This window comes from Anomaloglossus baeobatrachus, chromosome 5 (assembly GCF_048569485.1).
Source record: "Anomaloglossus baeobatrachus isolate aAnoBae1 chromosome 5, aAnoBae1.hap1, whole genome shotgun sequence".
Classification (NCBI taxonomy): domain Eukaryota; kingdom Metazoa; phylum Chordata; class Amphibia; order Anura; family Aromobatidae; genus Anomaloglossus; species Anomaloglossus baeobatrachus.
This window is the reverse complement of record NC_134357.1, coordinates 240,933,153-240,954,714: the sequence shown is the minus strand read 5'-3', so window position 1 is coordinate 240,954,714 and position 21,562 is coordinate 240,933,153. Positions and strand designations below refer to the sequence as shown.

General features: G+C 44.3%; 1 protein-coding gene across 2 annotated transcripts in view; it reads right to left on the bottom strand.

Moving 5' to 3' along the window:
- Window positions 1–21,275, bottom strand: part of LOC142311117 (uncharacterized) — a 53,047-nt gene extending 31,772 nt beyond the window's left edge. Inside the window, exons 1-2 of one of the 2 annotated variants that reach the window (XM_075349241.1) lie at window positions 21,098–21,275; window positions 2,458–2,596 (exon numbers count right to left, since the gene is read on the bottom strand). In XM_075349241.1, the coding sequence (XP_075205356.1) occupies window positions 2,458–2,535 (78 nt within the window). In that variant the 5' untranslated portion in view covers window positions 2,536–2,596; window positions 21,098–21,275. Of the gene's footprint in view, window positions 1–2,457; window positions 2,597–6,854; window positions 6,940–21,097 lie in introns of those variants that run through there. The other variant, XM_075349242.1, reaches the window with a different exon arrangement.
- Window positions 21,276–21,562: the final 287 nt, after the last annotated feature.

Genomic DNA, 21,562 nt, shown 5'->3' with positions numbered 1-21,562 from the left:
CCCAGACAATTTTGTCTTTTCCATGAACAATCATACTTTTATTTACCAAATGAGTTGCATATGAATAGAAAATATAGTCCAGACATTGACGAGGTTAGAAATAATGATTGTTACTTGAAGTAATAATTTTCTCTTCACACTTTGCCTTCGTCACAGAATGCTCCTTTGCAGCAATTCCAGCTTTGCAGACCTTTGGCATTCTATTCTAATTTGCTGAGGTAATCTGGAGATATTTCACCCCATGCTTCCCCCCTCCCACAAGTTGGATTGGCATGATGGGCACTTTTTGCGTACCATACGGTCAAGCTTCTACCACAACAGCTCTATAGGGTTGAGCTCTGGTGTCTGGGCTGGCCACTCCATTACAAATAGAATACCAGCTGCCTGCTTCTACCCTAAATAGTCCATGCATAATTTGGAGGTGGCTTTGTGTCATTGTCCTGTTGTAGGATGAAATTGGCTCCAATCAAGTGCTGTCCATAGGGTATGGCATGGCGTTGAAAAATGGAGTGATAGCCTTCCTTATTCAAAATCCCTTTTACCTTGTACAAATCTCCCACTTTACCAGAACCAAAGCAACCCCAGACCATCACATTACCTCCTCCATGCTTGACAGATGGCGTCAGGCACTCTTCCAGCATCTTTTCAGTTGTTCTGCGTCTCACAACTGTTCTTCTGTTTGATCCAAACACCTCAAATTTCGATTCGTCTGTCCATAACACTTTTTTCCAATCTTCCTCTGTCCAATGTCTGTGTTCTTTTGCCCATAATAATTTTTTCTTTTTATTAGTCAGTCTCAGATATGGCTTTTTCTTTGCCACTCTGCCCTGAAGGCCAGCATCCCAGAGTTGCCTCTTCACTGTAGACGTTACACTGGCATTTTGCGGGTACTATTTAATGAAGCCAGTTAAGGACCTGTGAGACGTCGATTTCGCAAACTAGAGACACTAATGTACTTGTCTTGTTGCTCAGTTGTGCAGCGGGGTCTCCCAATTCTCTTTCTACTCTGGTTAGAGCCTATTTGTGCTGTAGTCTGAAGGGAGTAGTACACACCGTTGTAGGAAATCTTCAGTTTCTTGGCAATTTGTCGCATGGAATATCCTTCATTTCTAAAATCAAGAATAGACTGTCGAGTTTCACATGAAAGTTATCTTTTTCTGGCCATTTTGAGAGTTTAATGGAACCAACAAATGTAATGCTCCAGATTCTCAACTAGCTCAAAGGAAGGTCAGTTTTATAGCTTCTCTAATCAGCAAAACTGTTTTCAGCTGTGCTAACATACTTGCACAAGGGTTTTCAAGGGATTTCTAAACATCCAGTGGCCTTCTAACACAGTTAGCAAACACATTGGACCATTAGAACACTGGAGTGGTGGTTGTTGGAAATGGGCCTCTATACACCTATGCAGATATTGCACTAAAAAACAAACGTTTGAAGCTAGAATAGTCATTTACCACATTAACAATGTATAGAGTGTATTTCTGTTTAATTTAATGTTAGCTTCATTGAAGAAAAATGCGTTTTTCTTTAAAAATAAGGAAATATCTAAGTGACCCTAAACTTTTGAACGGTAGTGTGTATATGTGTAATATATATATATATATATATATATATATATATATATATATATATATATATATATATATATATCTCCATCCATCACAAGGATGAAAACAAAGTGAACATAAAAAAAAAGTTGTTTTTTTTAAAGTTTGAATCAAAACTTCCTTTTTCTCACGCAAAATTTTCAAAAATAGAAAAAACAAAATACAAAAAAAAATAATTCAGTATCGATGTGTGCACAAAGGTCTAATCTATCAAAATATAAAATTATTTAACCCGTACGGTAAACGCTATAAAGAAAACTAGGAATTAAGCCCCATAATTGCTGTTTTTCAATAGTCACAACTCCCATTAAAAAGTGCAATGAACAGGTCAAAATGGCATATAAAATCTAGTAAGAAGTAAAGTTTTGCAGACAAATAAAAGATGACACATAGCTCCAACAATAATAAGTACAAGTCTTGAGAAATGGAGACACAAACCTACCTTTTTTCGCACCACGAAAATAATAAAAAAAACTATATAAAATTCGATATCACCATAATTGTGAATCGGAAAATAACTGCGGTGAATCTCATAAAGCAATACCGAAACTGAGATTTACTTCACCCTTTAACCTCAATTAGATTTTTTTCTAATTTTTCAGTACACTATATGAAAAAATTAAATGTGTAAGTCAGAATTAAAACTTGTCTCACAAAAAACTCCGAGCGATTCAGAGAAAATAAATTTTAAAGATCCGGCTGTAGACCATATCCGGAGAAGAGACTAGGCTGGCCGGCTGTTCCCAGCGCGATTACCAGGTCTTGGTGGAAACTCGTTAAGGAGTTGAGTGCAGAAAGCTGCATGAATACCAGATATGGGTAATATCAAGTGATAAAATTCCCTACGTACCTCTCCGGTCAGCAGGTAGATTATCTCCAAGCTGAGGCTTAATATACCCTTTGTTATGTGTTTCACGTTTGTCTTCATCGTCCGTTTATCGGATGAACTTCATAAACTTCTTATCTGAGATCTAATGTCCCTGCGTAATCTACAAGAAGAAAATTCATCAATCCACAGAACAAGGATATGAGCAATGATGATGGTGGACGTCATGATGGAGCAGGACGGTAAGGACAAACAAGGATGAAAATCTAGGACCTGGAGGAATAGACAACAATATTGTTGGATGGTGAAGAGGTGACATTAATGGGAAGGGAATCATTCAGAATATCCATAAAATAGAAAGAGTGGGCAACTGAGAACATCAATTATGGCACAAGTTGAGGAGTAAAGGACCAGGCAATTATCATATACAGTCATGGCCAAAAGTTTTGAGAATGCTACAAATATTAATTTTTACAAAGTCTACTGCTTAAGTTTTTCTAATGGCAATTTGCATATACTCGAGAATGTCATAAAGAGTGATCAGCTTAGCCAATATTGACTTTGCAAGTAATTGCTGTTAAGAAAATGAACTTTAACCCCCAAAACACATTTCAACATCATTGCATTCCTGCCTTAAAAGGAGCAGCTAACATTGTTATAGTGATTGTTCCATTAACACAGGTGTGGATGTTGATGAGGACAGGGCTGGCGATCAATCAGTCATGATTAAGTAAGAATGACACCACTGGACACTTTAAAAGGAGGCTGGTGCTTGTTATCATAATTTCTCTTCAGTTAACCATGGTTATCTCTAAAGAAACACGTGCCGCCATCATTGCCATCATTGCTCTGCACAAAAATGGCCTAACAGGGAGGAGTATCGCAGCTACAAAGATTGCACCTTAGTCAACAATCTATCGCATCATCAAGAACTTCAAGGAGAGAGCCTCCATTGTTGCCAAAAAGGCTCCAGGGCGCCTAAGAAGGATCAGCAAACGCCAGGACCGTATCTTAAAACTCTTTCAGCTGCGGGATCGGACTACCAGCAGTGCCGAGCTAGCTCAGCAATGGCAGCAGGCTGGTGTGAGTGCTTCTGCACGCACTGTGAGGCGGAGACTGCTTGAGCAAGGCCTGGTTTCAAGGAGGGCAGCAAAGAAGCCACTTCTCTCCAGAAAAAACATCAGGGACAGACTGATATTCTGCAAAAAGTACAGGGAGTGGACTGCTGAGGACTGGGGTAAAGTCATTTTCTCAGATGAATCCCCTTTTCGATTGTTTGGGACATCTGGAAAACAGCTTATTAGGAGAAGAAGAGGTGAGCGCTACCCCCAGTCTTGTCTCATGCCAACTGTTAAGCATCCTGAAACAATTCATGTGTGGGGTTGCTTCTCAGCCAAGGGAATCGGCACACTCACAGTCTTGCCTAAAAACACAGCCATGAATAAAGAATGGTACCAGAAAGTCCTCCAAGAGCAACTTCTCCCAACTGTCCAAGAGCAGTTTGGCGCCCAACAATGCCTTTTCCAGCATGATGGAGCACCTTGCCATAAAGCAAAGGTGATCACTAAATGGCTCATGGAACAAAACATAGAGATTTTGGGTCCATGGCCTGGAAACTCCCCAGATCTTAATCCCCTTGAGAGCTTATGGGCAATCATCAAGAGACGGGTGGACAAACAAAAACCAACAAATTCTGGCAAAATGCAAGCATTGCTTATGCAAGAATGGACAGCTATCAGTCAGGATTTGGTCCAGAAGTTGATTGAGAGCATGCCAGGGAGAATTGCAGAGGTCCTGAAGAAGGGTCAACACTGCAAATATTGACTTGCTGCATTAACTCATTCTGTCAATATAACCTTCTGGAACTCATAATATGATTGCAATTATATTTCTGTATGTGATGTAAACATCAGACAAACACAATTAAAAAACAGAGGGCAACAGATCATGTGAAAAAATAATTTTGGTGTCATTCTCAAAACTTTTGGCCATGACTGTACAATCACAGGACAAGAAGGCCACGTGGATAATGAAGAAGCCAGATAACTGCACAAAGATGAGGAACACAGTATCAGGGCATAATAGAATAAATCCATAGAACAGGGCTGGGGGTGAAAGGGAGAATGTGATAAATGAGGAGAAAGGAATTCTACATGGCATCTGTAGAGTATTAGGGAAAGATGTGGATGATGAGCATTACGATGACCCAAGAGGAGAGCGAAGATGAGACCAAGATAAAAACCATAAAGATGACAATCACCAGAAGAAGGAATAACGTTATAGGAATGACACAGCATACATATGGGAGAGGGCTAGGAGGGGACATGGATGATGGGACAGGAGGAAGGGGGATAAACTTCCAGTAATCATACATATAACACAGAACTAGGAGGAGACATGGATGATGGGACAGAAGGAAGGGGGATAAACTTCCTGTAATCATACATCTAACAGTACTGGGAGGAGACATGGATGATGGGACAGGAGGAAGGGGGATAAATTTCCAGTAATCTAATATATAAAGCTGAATGTGTGTATGTGTGTGTGTGTGCGTGTGTATGTATGTCCGGGATTGGCATCCGCACCTTCGCAGCTACAGCCACAAAATTTTGCACACTCACACTTCTGGACCCCGAGAGCGTCATATGCTATGTTTTGAGGGGAAATTTTAACCCCGCTCTTTACAGTTATTCGCCAAAAAACCTGCCTCCATTAAAGTGAATGAAGCTGGGAGCCACAGTGCAGCCAGAACTTCAGAAGAATGCGTGGCCACGCCCTTATATGGAATGTTGGCGTGTCACAATGCAGCCAGGGAAAGAGACAGACACAGACAGGGAAAGAGGCAGACACAGACAGAGTAAGAAACAGACATAGACAAGGTAAGAGACAGACACAAAGAGACAGACACAGACAAAGAGACAGACTGACAGGGAAAGAGACAGACAGGGCTGAATCTGTGTATGTGTGTCTGTGTATGTATGTATATGTCCGGGATTGGCATCTGCACCGTCGCAGCTACAGCCACAAAATTTTGCACACTCACACGTCTGGACCCCGAGAGCGTCATAGGCTATGTTTTGAGGGGAAATTTTAACCCCGCGCTTTACAGTTATTCACCAAAAAACCTGCTTACATTAAAGCGAATGGAGCTGGGAGCCACAGTGCAGCCAGAACTTCAGAAGAATGCGCAGCCATGCCCTTAAATGGAATGTTGGCGTGTCACAATGCAGCCAGGGAAAGAGGCAGACACAGACAGGGAAAGAGGCAGACACAGACAGGGAAAGAGGCAGACACAGACAGGGAAAGAGGCAGACACAGACAGGGAAAGAGACAGACACAGACAGGAAAAGAGACAGACACAGACAGGGAAAGAGACACAGAGAAAGAAAGAGAAAGAGACAAACAGGGTAAGAGACAGACAAAGAGACAGACACAGGGAAAGAGACAGAGGGAAAGAGACAGACAGGGAAAGAGAAGGAAAGAGACAGACAGGGAAAGAGACAGACAGGGAAAGAGACAGACAGGGAAAGAGACAGACAGGGAAAGAGACAGAAATAGATAGACAGACAGGGAAAGAGATAGATAGACAGGGAAAGGGATTGAGACAGACGGAGAAAGAGACAGAGACAGTCAGAGACAGACAGGGAAAGAGACAGACAGACAAAGGGAGAGAGAGACAGAGAGATATATACAGAGGGGGAGACAGACATTATAATTACATTTATATCTATTTTTTTTGTGGTTTTTGTTTGCAGAATACATTTTTGTTAATACATTCTATTTTGTTAACAGCAGTTATTAACCCGGGCAAAGCCGGGTAGTACAGCTAGTCATACATATAACAGTACTGGGAGGAGACATGGATTATGGGACAGAAGGAAGGGGGATAAACCTCCAGTAATCATACATACTGTATAACACAGGGCTAAGAGTGGACATGGATGATGGGACAGGAGGAAAGTTAATAACGTTCTCACAGGATTTGGAGGAGACATGGATGACACAGTAGAAAGGGGGATAAACTTCCAGTAATAATACATTTAACACAGGACTAGGAGGAGACATGGATGATGGGACAGGAGGAAGGGGGATAAACTTCCAGTAATCATACATACTGTATAACACAGGGCTAAGAGTGGACATGGATGATGGGACAGGAGGAAGGGGGATAAACTTCCAGTAATAATACATATAACACAAGACTAGGAGGAGACATGGATGATGGGACAGGAGGAAGGGGGATAAACTTCCAGTAATAATACATATAACACAAGACTAGGAGGAGACATGGATGATGGGACAGGAGGAAGGGGGATAAACTTCCTGTAATAATACATATAACACAAGACTAGGAGGAGACATGGATGATGGGACAGGCTTCTTGAACCGCTCAATGGACACATACCAATTTCATAAGTTACCATTTTAAGACGATGCTGAAGTTGGTTTCTTATTCGTCCAGTTTCTTATTCGGGGCTGAAGTTGGTTTCTTATTCGTCAGTTTCTTATTCGGCAATTTAGTTTTTTCAGTTTTTTATGCATTTAACAACAAAAAAACACATGACAATAATAAAATACAATGCACTGATGCGCCCTAATATAAATACACTCAAAACCAGCTGCGAAAATTATAAAACTGGCAAAAAAATGGGCATCAAAGTGGGCACCGAAGTATGTTAGTGAAAGGATTAAATGGCTTTGGGCCACTGATCTAACACCACGATTGCATATCTAGTGATGCCTCTAATCAAACTCAAGTGTCTCCAGCCTGGCCCAAAGGGGTTCTGGGCATCAGAACTGGCATCAAAGTGGGCACACAGGCAATTTTCACAGATTTGAATAAATAACTGGTGTTTTTAAGGGGTTAAATGGCTTTGGGCCACTGATCTCACACCAGCTTTACATACGTAGTGGTGCCACACAACAAATTCAGATCACTCCAGCCTGGCCCAAACAGGTTCTGGGCATCAGAACTGGCATCAAAGTTGGCAAAATTGCAGTTTTCACAGATTTGAATAAGTAACTGGTGTTTTTGAGGGGTTAAATGGCTTTGGGCCACTGATCTCACACCACATTTACATACCTAGTGTTGCCACACATCAAATTCAGATCACTCCAGCCTGGCCCAAACAGGTTCTGGGCATCAGAACTGGCATCAAAGTTGGCAAAATTGCAGTTTTCACAGATTTGAATAAGTAACTGGTGTTTTTGAGGGGTTAAATGGCTTTGGGCCACTGATCTCACACCACATTTACATACCTAGTGTTGCCACACATCAAATTCAGATCACTCCAGCCTGGCCCAAACAGGTTCTGGGCATCAGAACTGGCATCAAAGTTGGCAAAACCCCAGTTTTCATAGATTTGAATAAGTGACTGGTGTTTTTGAGGGGTTAAATGGCTTTGGGCCACTGATCTCACACTACATTTACATACCTAGTGATGCCACACATCAAATTCAGATCACTCCAGCCTGGCCCAAACAGGTTCTGGGCATCAGAACTGGCATCAAAGTGGGCAAAACCCCAGTTTTCACAGATTTGAATAAGTAACTGGTGTTTTTGAGGGGTTAAATGGCTTTGGACCACTGATCTCACACCACATTTACATACCTAGTGATGCCACACATCAAATTTAGATCACTCCAGCCTGGCCCAAACAGGTTCTGGGCATCAGAACTGGCATCAAAGTGGGCACACAGCCAATTTTCACAGATTTGAATAAGTAACTGGTGTTTTTGAGGGGTTAATTGGCTTTGGGCCACTGATCTCACACCACATTTACATACCTAGTGATGCCACACATCAAATTCAGATCACTACAGCCTGGCCCAAACAGGTTCTGGGCATCAGAACTGGCATCAAAGTTGGCAAAATCGCAGTTTTCACAGATTTGAATAAGTAACTGGTGTTTTTCAGGAGTTAAATGGCTTTGGGCCACTGATCTCACACCATATTTACATACCTAGTGATGCCACACATCAAATTCAGATCACTCCAGCCTGGCCCAAACAGTTTCTGGGCATCAGAACTGGCATCAAAGTGGGCAAAACCTCAGTTTTCACAGATTTGAATAAGTAACTGGTGTTTTTGAGGGGTTAAATGGCTTTGGGCCACTGATATCACACCACATTTACATACCTTGTGTTGCCACACATTAAATTCAGATCACTCCAGCCTGGCCCAAACAGGTTCTGGGCATCAGAACTGGCATCAAAGTGGGCAAAACTCCAGTTTTCATAGATTTGAATAAGTAACTGGTGTTTTTGAGGGGTTAAATTGCTTTGGGCCACTGATTTCACACCACATTTACATACCTAGTGTTGCCACACATCAAATTCAGATCACTCCAGCCTGGCCCAAACAGGTTCTGGGCATCAGAACTGGCATCAAAGTTGGCAAAATCGCAGTTTTCACAGATTTGAATAAGTAACTGGTGTTTTTGAGGGGTTACATGGCTTTGGGCCACTGATCTCACACCATATTTACATACCTAGTGATGCCACACATCAAATTCAGATCACTCTAGCCTGGCCCAAACAGGTTCTCGGCATCAGAACTGGCATCAAAGTGGGCAAAACCCCAGTTTTCATAGATTTGAATAAGTAACTGGTGTTTTTGAGGGGTTAAATGGCTTTGGGTCACTGATCTCACACCCCATTTACATACCTAGTGATGCCACACATGAAATTCAGATCACTCCAGCCTAGCCCAAACAGGTTCTGGGCATCAGAACTGGCATCAAAGTGGGCAAAACCCCAATTTTCACAGATTTGAATAAGTAACTGGTGTTTTTGAGGGGTTAAATTGCTTTGGGCCACTGATTTCACACCACATTTACATACCTAGTGTTGCCACACATCAAATTCAGATCACTCCAGCCTGGCCCAAACAGGTTCTGGGCATCAGAACTGGCATCAAAGTTGGCAAAATCGCAGTTTTCACAGATTTGAATAAGTAACTGGTGTTTTTCAGGGGTTAAATGGCTTTGGGTCACTGATCTCACACCACATTTACATACCTAGTGATGCCACACATGAAATTCAGATCACTCCAGCCTGGCCCAAACAGGTTCTGGGCATCAGAACTGGCATCAAAGTGGGCAAAACCCCAATTTTCACAGATTTGAATAAGTAACTGGTGTTTTTGAGGGGTTAAATTGCTTTGGGCCACTGATTTCACACCACATTTACATACCTAGTGTTACCACACATCAAATTCAGATCACTCCAGCCTGGCCCAAACAGGTTCTGGGCATCAGAACTGGCATCAAAGTTGGCAAAATCGCAGTTTTCACAGATTTGAATAAGTAACTGGTGTTTTTCAGGGGTTAAATGGCTTTGGGCCACTGATCTCACACCATATTTACATACCTAGTGATGCCACACATCAAATTCAGATCACTCCAGCCTGGCCCAAACAGGTTCTCGGCATCAGAACTGGCATCAAAGTGGGCAAAACCCCAGTTTTCACAGATTTGAATAAGTAACTGGTGTTTTTGAGGGGTTAAATGGCTTTGGGCCACTGATCTCACACCACATTTACATACCTAGTGATGCCACACATGAAATTCAGATCACTCCAGCCTGGCCCAAACAGGTTCTGGGCATCAGAACTGGCATCAAAGTGGGCACACAGCCAATTTTCACAGATTTGAATAAGTAACTGGTGTTTTTGCGGGGTTAAATTGCTTTGGGCCACTGATCTCACACCACATTTACATACCTAGTGATGCCACACATCAAATCAGATCACTCCAGCCTGGCCCAAACAGGTTCTGGGCATATTAACTGGCATCAAAGTGGGCAAAACCCCAGTTTTCACAGATTTGACAAAGTACCTGTTGTTTTTTACAGGATTACATTACTTTTTGCCACTGGTCTTATAGCAAGCACTAGCACAAAATATATCTACATAAAAATCACACTTTTTTTGCTGTCTGGAGAACTTAAAGGGAACCTGTCACCAGATTTGGAGCCTATAAGCTGCGTCTACAACCACTGGGCTCTTATATACAACATTCTAACATGCTATATATAAGAGCCCAAGCCACTGTGTAGAATATAAACACTTTATAATACTCACATAAATGGTCGCTGCAGTGGATGTGGCTGAAATGGTTTACTTCGTCCTCCGGTGCCTGCGCCTCCATTTTTGGCCATCTTTGTCGCCGCCTCTGTCGTCCTTGTGAAGTCGGAGTGTATTACGCGTCCGACGTCATACAGAACCACCGGCATCCAGGTCCTGCGCTGGCGCACTTTCATCTGTCCTGAGCAGGGCAGATCAAAATATTGTAGTGCGCATGCCTTTAACGATCAAAAACACTTTAATCAAAGTGAACAAATTGCTACTTTATACTTACTTGAATAAGTTACTGAAATGTTTTTAGAATTAAAGGGGCTGTCCAGCCTTAAGGTGGCTTTACATGTTACGAGATCGCTAAAGCGATGTCGTTGGGGTCACGGAATTGGTGACGCACATCCGGCCGCTTTAGCGATATCGTTGCGTGTGACACCTATTAGCGATTTTTAATCGTTGCAAAAACGTTCAAAATCGCTAATCGGTGACATGCCCCCCTCTTCCCAAATATCATTGCTGCTGCAGTAACGATGTTGTTTCTCGTTTCTGCGACAGCACACATCGCTCCGTGTAACATCGCAGGAACGAGGAACCTCTCCTTACCTGCGTCCCGCCAGCAATGAGGAAGAAAGGAGGTGGGCGGGATGTTACGTCCCGCTCATCTCCGCCCCTCCGCTTTGATTGGGTGGCGCTTAGTGACGTCGGTGTGACGCTGAACGAACCTCCCCCTAAAGGGGGCTTTACACGCTACGACATCGCTAATGCGGAGTCGTTGGGGTCACGGATTTTGTGACGCACATCCGGCCGCATTAGCGATGTTGTTGCGTGTGACACCGATGAGCGATTTTGCATCGTCGCAAAAACGTGCAAAATCGCTCATCGGTGACATGGGGGTCCATTCTCGATTATCGTTACTGCAGCAGTAACGAAGTTGTTCCTCGCTCCTGCGGCAGCACACATCACTGCGTGTGACGCCGCAGGAACGAGGAAGCTCCCCTACCTGCCTCCCGGCCGCTATGCGAGGGGAAGAAGGTGGGCGGGATGTAACGTCCCGCTCATCTCCGCTCCTCCTCTTCTATTGGGCGGCGGTTCAGTAACGCAGCTGTGACATCACTGTGACGCTAAACGAACCGCCCCCCTTAGAAAGGAGGCGGTTCGCCGGTCACAGCAACGTTGGCGGGCAGGTAAGTATGTGTGACGGGTCTGGGCGATGTTGTGCAACACGGTCAGCGATTTGCCCGTGTCGCACAACCGATGGGGGCGGGTGCCCACGCTAGCGATATCGGGACCGATATCGCAGCGTGTAAAGTAGCCTTTAGAAAGGAGGTGGTTTGCCGGTCATAGCGACGTCGCTGAGCAGGTATGTGCGTGTGACGCTGGAGTAGCAATAATGTTTGCTACAGCAGCGATCACCACATATCGGCCGTGCGATGGGGCCGGGTGCTATCACGCTCGACATCGCTATCATCGGCTACCTATGTCGCAGCGTGTAAAGCGGCCTTTAGGCTAGAAATCTGCGTCAGTCTATGTGACAATAACATTGAGACTCCTCACATCACACACACTGCTCACTGTAAGGATTTTATGTGCCGGTGGCGAGATCTTCAGATGTTTGACCACAAGAATGTGATTTGCAGTCATGCTGGCACGTGCCAACTAAATGGTTGCAGCTTTGCTCAGTACGTGTTTTGAGCGAGAGCAGACATGTCTAGTCAGAATGAGCCCGGGAGTATGCAAATCCTATCCTTGTGGGCACACACACATCGATCCTGGAGCAGGCTTTGGCAATCTTTACAGTGAGCAGTGTGTGTGATGTGAGCTTTTACAAGAATATAGTCACATAGATTGACTGCAGATTTCTAGCACTAGACCCGACAACCCCTTTAAAGGATTTTGGGCCACAAATCTAGGCTTGCCACAGATAGTGATGCCTTATATAAAAACTAGCTCCTGGCATCAAAATGTGTGAAAGCAACCATAGTTTATTTATTTTAATATCTTGACACTGATTCCATAAACTCACAATTATGGTGAGGAATGGAAGTGTGATGGCAAAGGTTTTCTTATTTATGACAAGCTTTGTCATGCGTTACACACAAAATCTTACTTCAGGATCATTTGGGGTCTCACCTTTGCTTGATGCTGGTCCCATTATGCTATGTGCACACGCTGCATTTTTCGCATCATTTTTGCTCATTTTTCAAATGCGTTTTTGGTCTAAAAAATGCATGACTCTCCTTCCCCAGCAAAGTCTATGAGTTTTCATTTTTGCTGTCCGCACAGTGCCATTTTGTTTTAGGTGCGTTTTAGTGGTGACCACAAAGATGCAACTGTGACGCCCTGGCCTAGCCAGGTAGTCACAGACATAGAACACACACACCCCTTCCCTGGACAGGTCACACCAGTCACACATTCAAACCCTTGTTGCCACCCTCCAGGCTTGATGTCCACACCAGGTGGGGTGGAGCCAGGCAGTTGGCCCCGCCCACCGAGGAGCTCACAGGCCTGGAGGTGGGAAAACAGTCTAGTCTAGAGAGTCCAGTTGTGGGCAGTGGAGAGTGAGGAGTGAAACTGTTTGTGTCTGGGTTGGAGCCCAGGCACGCCCAGCAAGGTCAGCAGACGGTGGTGGCCGTCTGCAGGAGTTGGTGACGGTCAGCGGAACCGTAGGACCGGAGTCGGGCGGGGGCCTGCCGGTACCGAACCGGGGATCCGATTGGCCGATTGGAGACAAGCACTAGGCAGGGTACTCAGACCCTGACTAGGCTTAAAGCAAACCTTTAGTCAAATTTCCTGATTTCAGTATGGACCTCAGGGGTTCATTCCCACCCAAGTCCCGATTGAAGGCAACAGCCCAACCATACCGGATAATCGCCACCGCCAAGGGCCAGAGATCCAAAGGGCCAGCGTCTGCGGGCAAACGGGCTCCTCCGACAGGTATACGCCGTGAGCGGACTACCGGTGCCCAGGCATTGGAGTCAAGATACAACACATAGGTGCAGGGAAACGACAGCCACCATCAACCCATCCAGGGAGAACACCGCAGCCGGCTGCGGGCCCCCGTCCATCCAGTCGTTTGGTTTACCAGAGACTCTGTCTCTGTCAATCTGTGTCTGAGTGAGTACACCAGTGCCATCCGGCACCGCACCGCGCTGCACCGCAACAATGCACCCTGCAAGCCCCTGCTACGGAACTCTCTCTCTGTCTCTCCCTCTCATCACTAGGTATGTAAATGTGGTGTGAGATCAGTGGCCCAAAGCCATTTAACCCCTCAAAAACACCAGTTACTTATTCAAATCTGTGAAAACTGGGGTTTTGCCCACTTTGATGCCAGTTCTGATGCCCAGAACCTGTTTGGGCCAGGCTGGAGTGATCTGAATTTGATGTGTGGCAACACTAGGTATGTAAATGTGGTGTGAGATCAGTGGCCCAAAGCCATTTAACCCCACAAAAACACCAGTTACTTATTCAAATCTGTGAAAATTGGCTGTGTGCCCACTTTCATGCCAGTTCTGATGCCCAGAACCTGTTTGGGCCAGGCTGGAGTGATCTGAATTTGATGTGTGTCATCACTAGGTATGTAACTGTGGTGTGAGATCAGTGGCCCAAAGCCATTTAACCCCTCAAAAACACCAGTTACTTATTCAAATCTGTAAAACTGGGGTTTTGCCTACTTTGATGCCAGTTCTGATGCCCAGAACCTGTTTGGGCCAGGCTGTAGTGATCTGAATTTGATGTGTGGCATCACTAGGTATGTAAGTGTGGTGTGAGATCAGTGGCCCAAAGCCATTTAACCCTTCAAAAACACCAGTTACTTATTCAAATCTATGAAAACTGGGGTTTTGCCCACTTTGATGCCAGTTCTGATGCCCAGAACCTGTTTGGGCCAGGCTGTAGGGATCTGAATTTGATGTGTGGCATCACTAGGTATGTAAGTGTGGTGTGAGATCAGTGGCCCAAAGCCATTTAACCCTTCAAAAACACCAGTTACTTATTCAAATCTATGAAAACTGGGGTTTTGCCCACTTTGATGCCAGTTCTGATGCCCAGAACCTGTTTGGGCCAGGCTGTAGTGATCTGAATTTGATGTGTGGCATCACTAGGTATGTAAGTGTGGTGTGAGATCAGTGGCCCAAAGCCATTTAACCCCTCAAAAACACCAGTTACTTATTCAAATCTGTGAAAACTGCGATTTTGCCAAATTTGATGCCAGTTCTGATGCCCAGAACCTGTTTGGGCCAGGCTGTAGTGATCTGAATTTGATGTGTGGCATCACTAGGTATGTAAATGTGGTGTGAGATCAGTGGCCCAAAGCCATTTAACCCCTCAAAAACACCAGTTACTTATTCAAATCTGTGAAAACTGGGGTTTTGACCACTTTGATGCCAATTTTGATGCCCAGAACCTGTTTGGGCCAGGCTGGAGTGATCTGAATTTGATGTGCGGCATCACTAGGTATGTAAATGTGGTGTGAGATCAGTGGCCCAAAGCCATTTAACCCCTGAAAAACACCAATTACTTATTCAAATCTGTAAAACTGGGGTTTTGCCTACTTTGATGCCAGTTTTGATGCCCAGAATCTGTTTGGGCCAGGCTGGAGTGATATGAATTTGATGTGTGGCATCACTAGGTATGTAAATGTGGTGTGAGATCAGTGGCCCAAAGCCATTTAACCCTTCAAAAACACCAGTTACTTATTCAAATCTATGAAAACTGGGGTTTTGCCCACTTTGATGCCAGTTCTGATGCCCAGAAGCTGTTTGGGCCAGGCTGGAGTGATCTGAATTTGATGTGCGGCATCACTAGGTATGTGAATGTGGTGTGAGATCAGTGGCCCAAAGCCATTTAACCCCTCAAAAACACCAGTTACTTATTCAAATCTGTGAAAACTGAGGTTTTGCCCACTTTGATGCCAGTTCTGATGCCCAGAAACTGTTTGGGCCAGGCTGGAGTGATCTGAATTTGATGTGTGGCATCACTAGGTATGTAAATGTGGTGTAAGATCAGTGGCCCAAAGCCATTTAACCCCTCAAAAACACCAGTTACTTATTCAAATCTGTGAAAACTGGGGTTTTGACCACTTTGATGCCAATTTTGATGCCCAGAACCTGTTTGTGCCAGGCTGGAGTGATCTGAATTTGATGTGCGGCATCACTAGGTATGTAAATGTGGTGTGATATCAGTGGCCCAAAGCCATTTAACCCCTGAAAAACACCAGTTACTTATTCAAATCTGTAAAACTGGGGTTTTGCCTACTTTGATGCCAGTTTTGATGCCCAGAATCTGTTTGGGCCAGGCTGGAGTGATATGAATTTGATGTGTGGCATCACTAGGTATGTAAGTGTGGTGTGAGATCAGTGGCCCAAAGCCATTTAACCCTTCAAAAACACCAGTTACTTATTCAAATCTATGAAAACTGGGGTTTTGCCCACTTTGATGCCAGTTCTGATGCCCAGAAGCTGTTTGGGCCAGGCTGGAGTGATCTGAATTTGATGTGCGGCATCACTAGGTATGTGAATGTGGTGTGAGATCAGTGGCCCAAAGCCATTTAACCCCTCAAAAACACCAGTTACTTATTCAAATCTGTGAAAACTGAGGTTTTGCCCACTTTGATGCCAGTTCTGATGCCCAGAAACTGTTTGGGCCAGGCTGGAGTGATCTGAATTTGATGTGTGGCATCACTAGGTATGTAAATGTGGTGTAAGATCAGTGGCCCAAAGCCATTTAACCCCTCAAAAACACCAGTTACTTATTCAAATCTGTGAAAACTGGGGTTTTGACCACTTTGATGCCAGTTCTGATGCCCAGAACCTGTTTGGGCCAGGCTGTAGTGATCTGAATTTGATGTGTGGCATCACTAGGTATGTAAATGTGGTGTGAGATCAGTGGCCCAAAGCCATTTAACCCCTCAAAAACACCAGTTACTTATTCAAATCTGTGAAAACTGGGGTTTTGACCACTTTGATGCCAATTTTGATGTCCAGAACCTGTTTGGGCCAGGCTGGAGTGATCTGAATTTGATGTGCGGCATCACTAGGTATGTAAATGTGGTGTGAGATCAGTGGGCCAAAGCCATTTAACCCCTGAAAAACACCAGTTACTTATTCAAATCTGTAAAACTGGGGTTTTGCCCACTTTGATGCCAGTTTTGATGCCCAGAATCTGTTTGGGCCAGGCTGGAGTGATATGAATCTGATGTGTGGCATCACTAGGTATGTAAGTGTGGTGTGAGATCAGTGGCCCAAAGCCATTTAACCCTTCAAAAACACCAGTTACTTATTCAAATCTATGAAAACTGGGGTTTTGCCCACTTTGATGCCAGTTCTGATGCCCAGAACCTGTTTGGGCCAGGCTGGAGTGATCTGAATTTGATGTGTGGCATCACTAGGTATGTGAATGTGGTGTGAGATCAGTGACCCAAAGCCATTTAACCCCTCAAAAACACCAGTTACTTATTCAAATCTGTGAAAACTGAGGTTTTGCCCACTTTGATGCCAGTTCTGATGCCCAGAAACTGTTTGGGCAAGGCTGGAGTGATCTGAATTTGATGTGTGGCATCACTAGGTATGTAACTGTGGTGTGAGATCAGTGGCCCAAAGCCATTTAACCCCTCAAAAACACCAGTTACTTATTCAAATCTGTAAAACTAGGTTTTTGCCCACTTTGATGCCAGTTCTGATGCCCAGAACCTGTTTGGGCCAGGCTGGAGTGATCTGAATTTCATGTGCGGCATCACTAGGTATGTAAGTGTGGTGTAAGATCAGTGGCCCAAAGCCATTTAACCCCTCAAAAACACCAGTTACTTATTCAAATCTGTGAAAATTGGCTGTGTGCCCACTTTGATGCCAGTTCTGATGCCCAGAACCTGTTTGGGCCAGGCTGCACTGATCTGAATTTGATGTGTGGCATCACTAGGTATGTAAATGTGGTGTGAGATCAGTGGCCCAAAGCCATTTAACCCCTCAAAAACATCAGTTACTTATTCAAATCTATGAAAACTGGGTTTTTGCCCACTTTGATGCCAGTTCTGATGCCCAGAACCTGTTTGGGCCAGACTGTAGTGATCTGAATTTGATGTGTGGCATCACTAGGTATGTAAGTGTGGTGTGAGATCAGTGGCCCAAAGCCATTTAACCCCTCAAAAACACCAGTTACTTATTCAAATCTGTGAAAACTGCGATTTTGCCAACTTTGATGCCAGTTCTGATGCCCAGAACCTGTTTGGGCCAGGCTGGAGTGATCTGAATTTGATGTGTGGCATCACTAGGTATGTAAATGTGGTGTGAGATCAGTGGCCCAAAGCCATTTAACCCCTCAAAAACACCAGTTACTTATTCAAATCTGTGAAAACTGGGGTTTTGACCACTTTGATGCCAATTTTGATGCCCAGAACCTGTTTGGGCCAGGCTGGAGTGATCTGAATTTGATGTGCGGCATCACTAGGTATGTAAATGTGGTGTGAGATCAGTGGCCCAAAGCCATTTAACCCCTGAAAAACACCAGTTACTTATTCAAATCTGTAAAACTGGGGTTTTGCCCACTTTGATGCCAGTTCTGATGCCCAGAACCTGTTTGGGCCAGGCTGTAGTGATCTGAATTTGATGTGTGGCATCACTAGGTATGTAAGTGTGGTGTGAGATCAGTGGCCCAAAGCCATTTAACCCCTCAAAAACACCAGTTACTTCTTCAAATCTATGAAAACTGAGGTTTTGCCCACTTTGATGCCAGTTCTGATGCCCAGAAACTGTTTGGGCCAGGCTGGAGTGATCTGAATTTGATGTGGGGCATCACTAGGTATGTAAATGTGGTGTAAGATCAGTGGCCCAAAGCCAATTAACCCCTCAAAAACACCAGTTACTTATTCAAATCTGTGCAAATTGGCTGTGTGCCCACTTTGATGCCAGTTCTGATGCCCAGAACCTGTTTGGGCCAGGCTGGAGTGAACTGAATTTGATGTGTGGCATCACTAGGTATGTAACTGTGGTGTGATATCAGTGGCCCAAAGCCATTTAACCCCTCAAAAACACCAGTTACTTATTCAAATCTGTGAAAACTGGGGTTTTGCCCACTTTGATGCCAGTTCTGATGCCCAGAACCTGTTTGGGCCAGGCTGGAGTGATCTGAATTTCATGTGTGGCATCACTAGGTATGTAAATGTGGTGTGAGATCAGTGGCCCAAAGCCATTTAACCCCTCAAAAACACCAGTTACTTATTCAAATCTGTGAAAACTGGGGTTTTGACCAATTTGATGCCAGTTTTGATGCCCAGAACCTGTTTGGGCCAGGCTGGAGTGATCTGAATTTGATGTGTGGCATCACTAGGTATGTAAATGTGGTGTGAGATCAGTGGCCCAAAGCCATTTAACCCCTCAAAAACACCAGTTACTTATTCAAATCTGTGAAAATTGGCTGTGTGCCCACTTTGATGCCAGTTCTGATGCCCAGAACCTGTTTGGGCCAGGCTGGAGTGATCTAAATTTGATGTGTGGCATCACTAGGTATGTAAATATGGTGTGAGATCAGTGGCCCAAAGCCATTTAACCCCTCAAAAACACCAGTTACTTATTCAAATCTGTGAAAACTGAGGTTTTGCCCACTTTGATGCCAGTTCTGATGCCCAGAACCTGTTTGGGCCAGGCTGTAGTGATCTGAATTTGATGTGTGGCAACACTAGGTATGTAAATGTGGTGTGAGATCAGTGACCCAAAGCCATTTAACCCCTCAAAAACATCAGTTACTTATTCAAATCTGTGAAAATTGGCTGTGTGCCCACTTTGATGCCAGTTCTGATGCCCAGAACCTGTTTGGGCCAGGCTGGAGTGATCTGAATTTGATGTGTGGCAACACTAGGTAAGTAAATGTGGTGTGAGATCAGTGGCCCAAAGCCATTTAACCCCTCAAAAACACCAGTTACTTATTCAAATCTGTAAAACTGGGGTTTTGCACACTTTGATGCCAGTTCTGATGCCCAGAACCTGTTTGGGCCAGGCTGTAGTGATCTGAATTTGATGTGCGGCATCACTAGGTATGTAAATGTGGTGTGAGATCAGTGACCCAAAGCCATTTAACCCCTCAAAAACATCAGTTACTTATTCAAATCTGTGAAAATTGGCTGTGTGCCCACTTTGATGCCAGTTCTGATGCCCAGAACCCCTTTGGGCCAGGCTGGAGTCACTTCAGTTTGATTAGAGGCATCACTAGATATGCAATTCTGGTGTTAGATCAGTGGCCCAAAGCCATTTAATCCTTTCACTAACATACTTTGGTGCCCACTTTGATGCCCATTTTTATGCCAGTTTTATAATTTTTGCAGCTGGTTTTGAGTGTATTTATATTAGGGCGCATCAGTGCATTGTATTTTATTATTGTCCTGTGTTATTTTTGTTGTTAAATGCATAAAAAACTGAAAAAACTAAATTGCCGAATAAGAAACTGATGAATAAGAAACCAACTTCAGCCCCGAATAAGAAACCAACTTCAGCATCGTCATTTTAAGTTGCTTCTGGTCACACGCAGAGCGGGGGGAGGGGTGGGCGGGACTGTTTTGATTATAATGTCATCCATGAAATGCTCTTTGTATAAGAGCAGATTGTAAAAGAAATTCGGTTAAAATTCAATAAAAAGATGATGGGACAGGAGGAAGGGGGATAAACTTCCAGTAACCATACATATAACAGTACTGGGAGGAGACATGGATGATGGGACAGTAGGAAGGGGGATAAACTTCCAGTAATCATACATATAGCACAGGGCTAGAAGGGGAAATGGATGATGGGACAGGAGGAAGGGGGATAAACTTCCAGTAATAACACATATAACACGGGACTGGGAGGAGACATGGATGATGGGACAGAAGGAAGGGGGGATAAACTTCCAGTAATCATACATACTGTATAACACAGGGCTAGGAGTGGACATGGATGATGGGACAGAAGGAAGGAGAATAAACTTCCAGTAACCATACATATAACAGTACTGGGAGGAGACCTGGATGATGGGACAGAAGGAAGGGGGATAAACTTCCAGTAATCATACATATAACAGTACTGGGAGGAGACATGGATGATGGGACAGGAGGAAGGGGGGATAAACTTCCAGTAATCATACATATAACAGTACTGGGAGGAGACATGGATGATGGGACAGGAGGAAGAGGGATAAACTTCCAGTAATCATACATATAACAGTACTGGGAGGAGACATGGATGATGGGACAGGAGGAAGAGGGATAAACTTCCAGTAATCATACATATAACAGTACTGGGAGGAGACATGGATGATGGGACAGGAGGAAGGGGGATAAACTTCCAGTAATCATACATATAGCACAGGGCTAGAAGGGGAAATGGATGATGGGACAGAAGGAAGGGGAATACACTTCCAGTAATCATACATATAGCACAGGGCTAGAAGGGGAAATGGATGATGGGACAGAAGGAAGGGGAATACACTTCCAGTAAGCATACATGTAACAGTACTGGGAGGAGACCTGGATGATGGGACAGAAGGAAGGGGGATAAACTTCCAGTAATCATACATATAACAGTACTGGGAGGAGACATGGATGCTGATATCACCCACTATACTCACCTAGTGTGATACCACTCATACATGTGCTTGCAGCTTGCACAGGATGTTGCAGATCGGCGCTCTCTGCTCTTCCTGCCTCTGGATCCTTGCTCTCTAGTCTCTATGATCCCGGGGTCACATTGTATCACCTACTCTCTGGTCTCCGGGAGAAGTAACGTTATCTTTCCCGGCGGTGTGAGCACCCAGAACAGGAGATCCGGTGGTCGTGCAGTGCAGCTCCCTCTAATGGTCACCCGTAGTAATGACATATTCACAGTGAGACGTTATTTGTTAAATTATTTATTTATCCCATTCACAATCCTATAATGACATTAGATACAGCCAGGCGGGGGCTACGGGAAAATGGCCGTGGACGGATAAACCTATAAAGAATTAATTTGGCCCTTATGTTCAGGATCAGTGACTGGATGCTGACGTCACGCTCTCCATACTTACAAATGCTATTCATCGCTACATAAAGCGGTG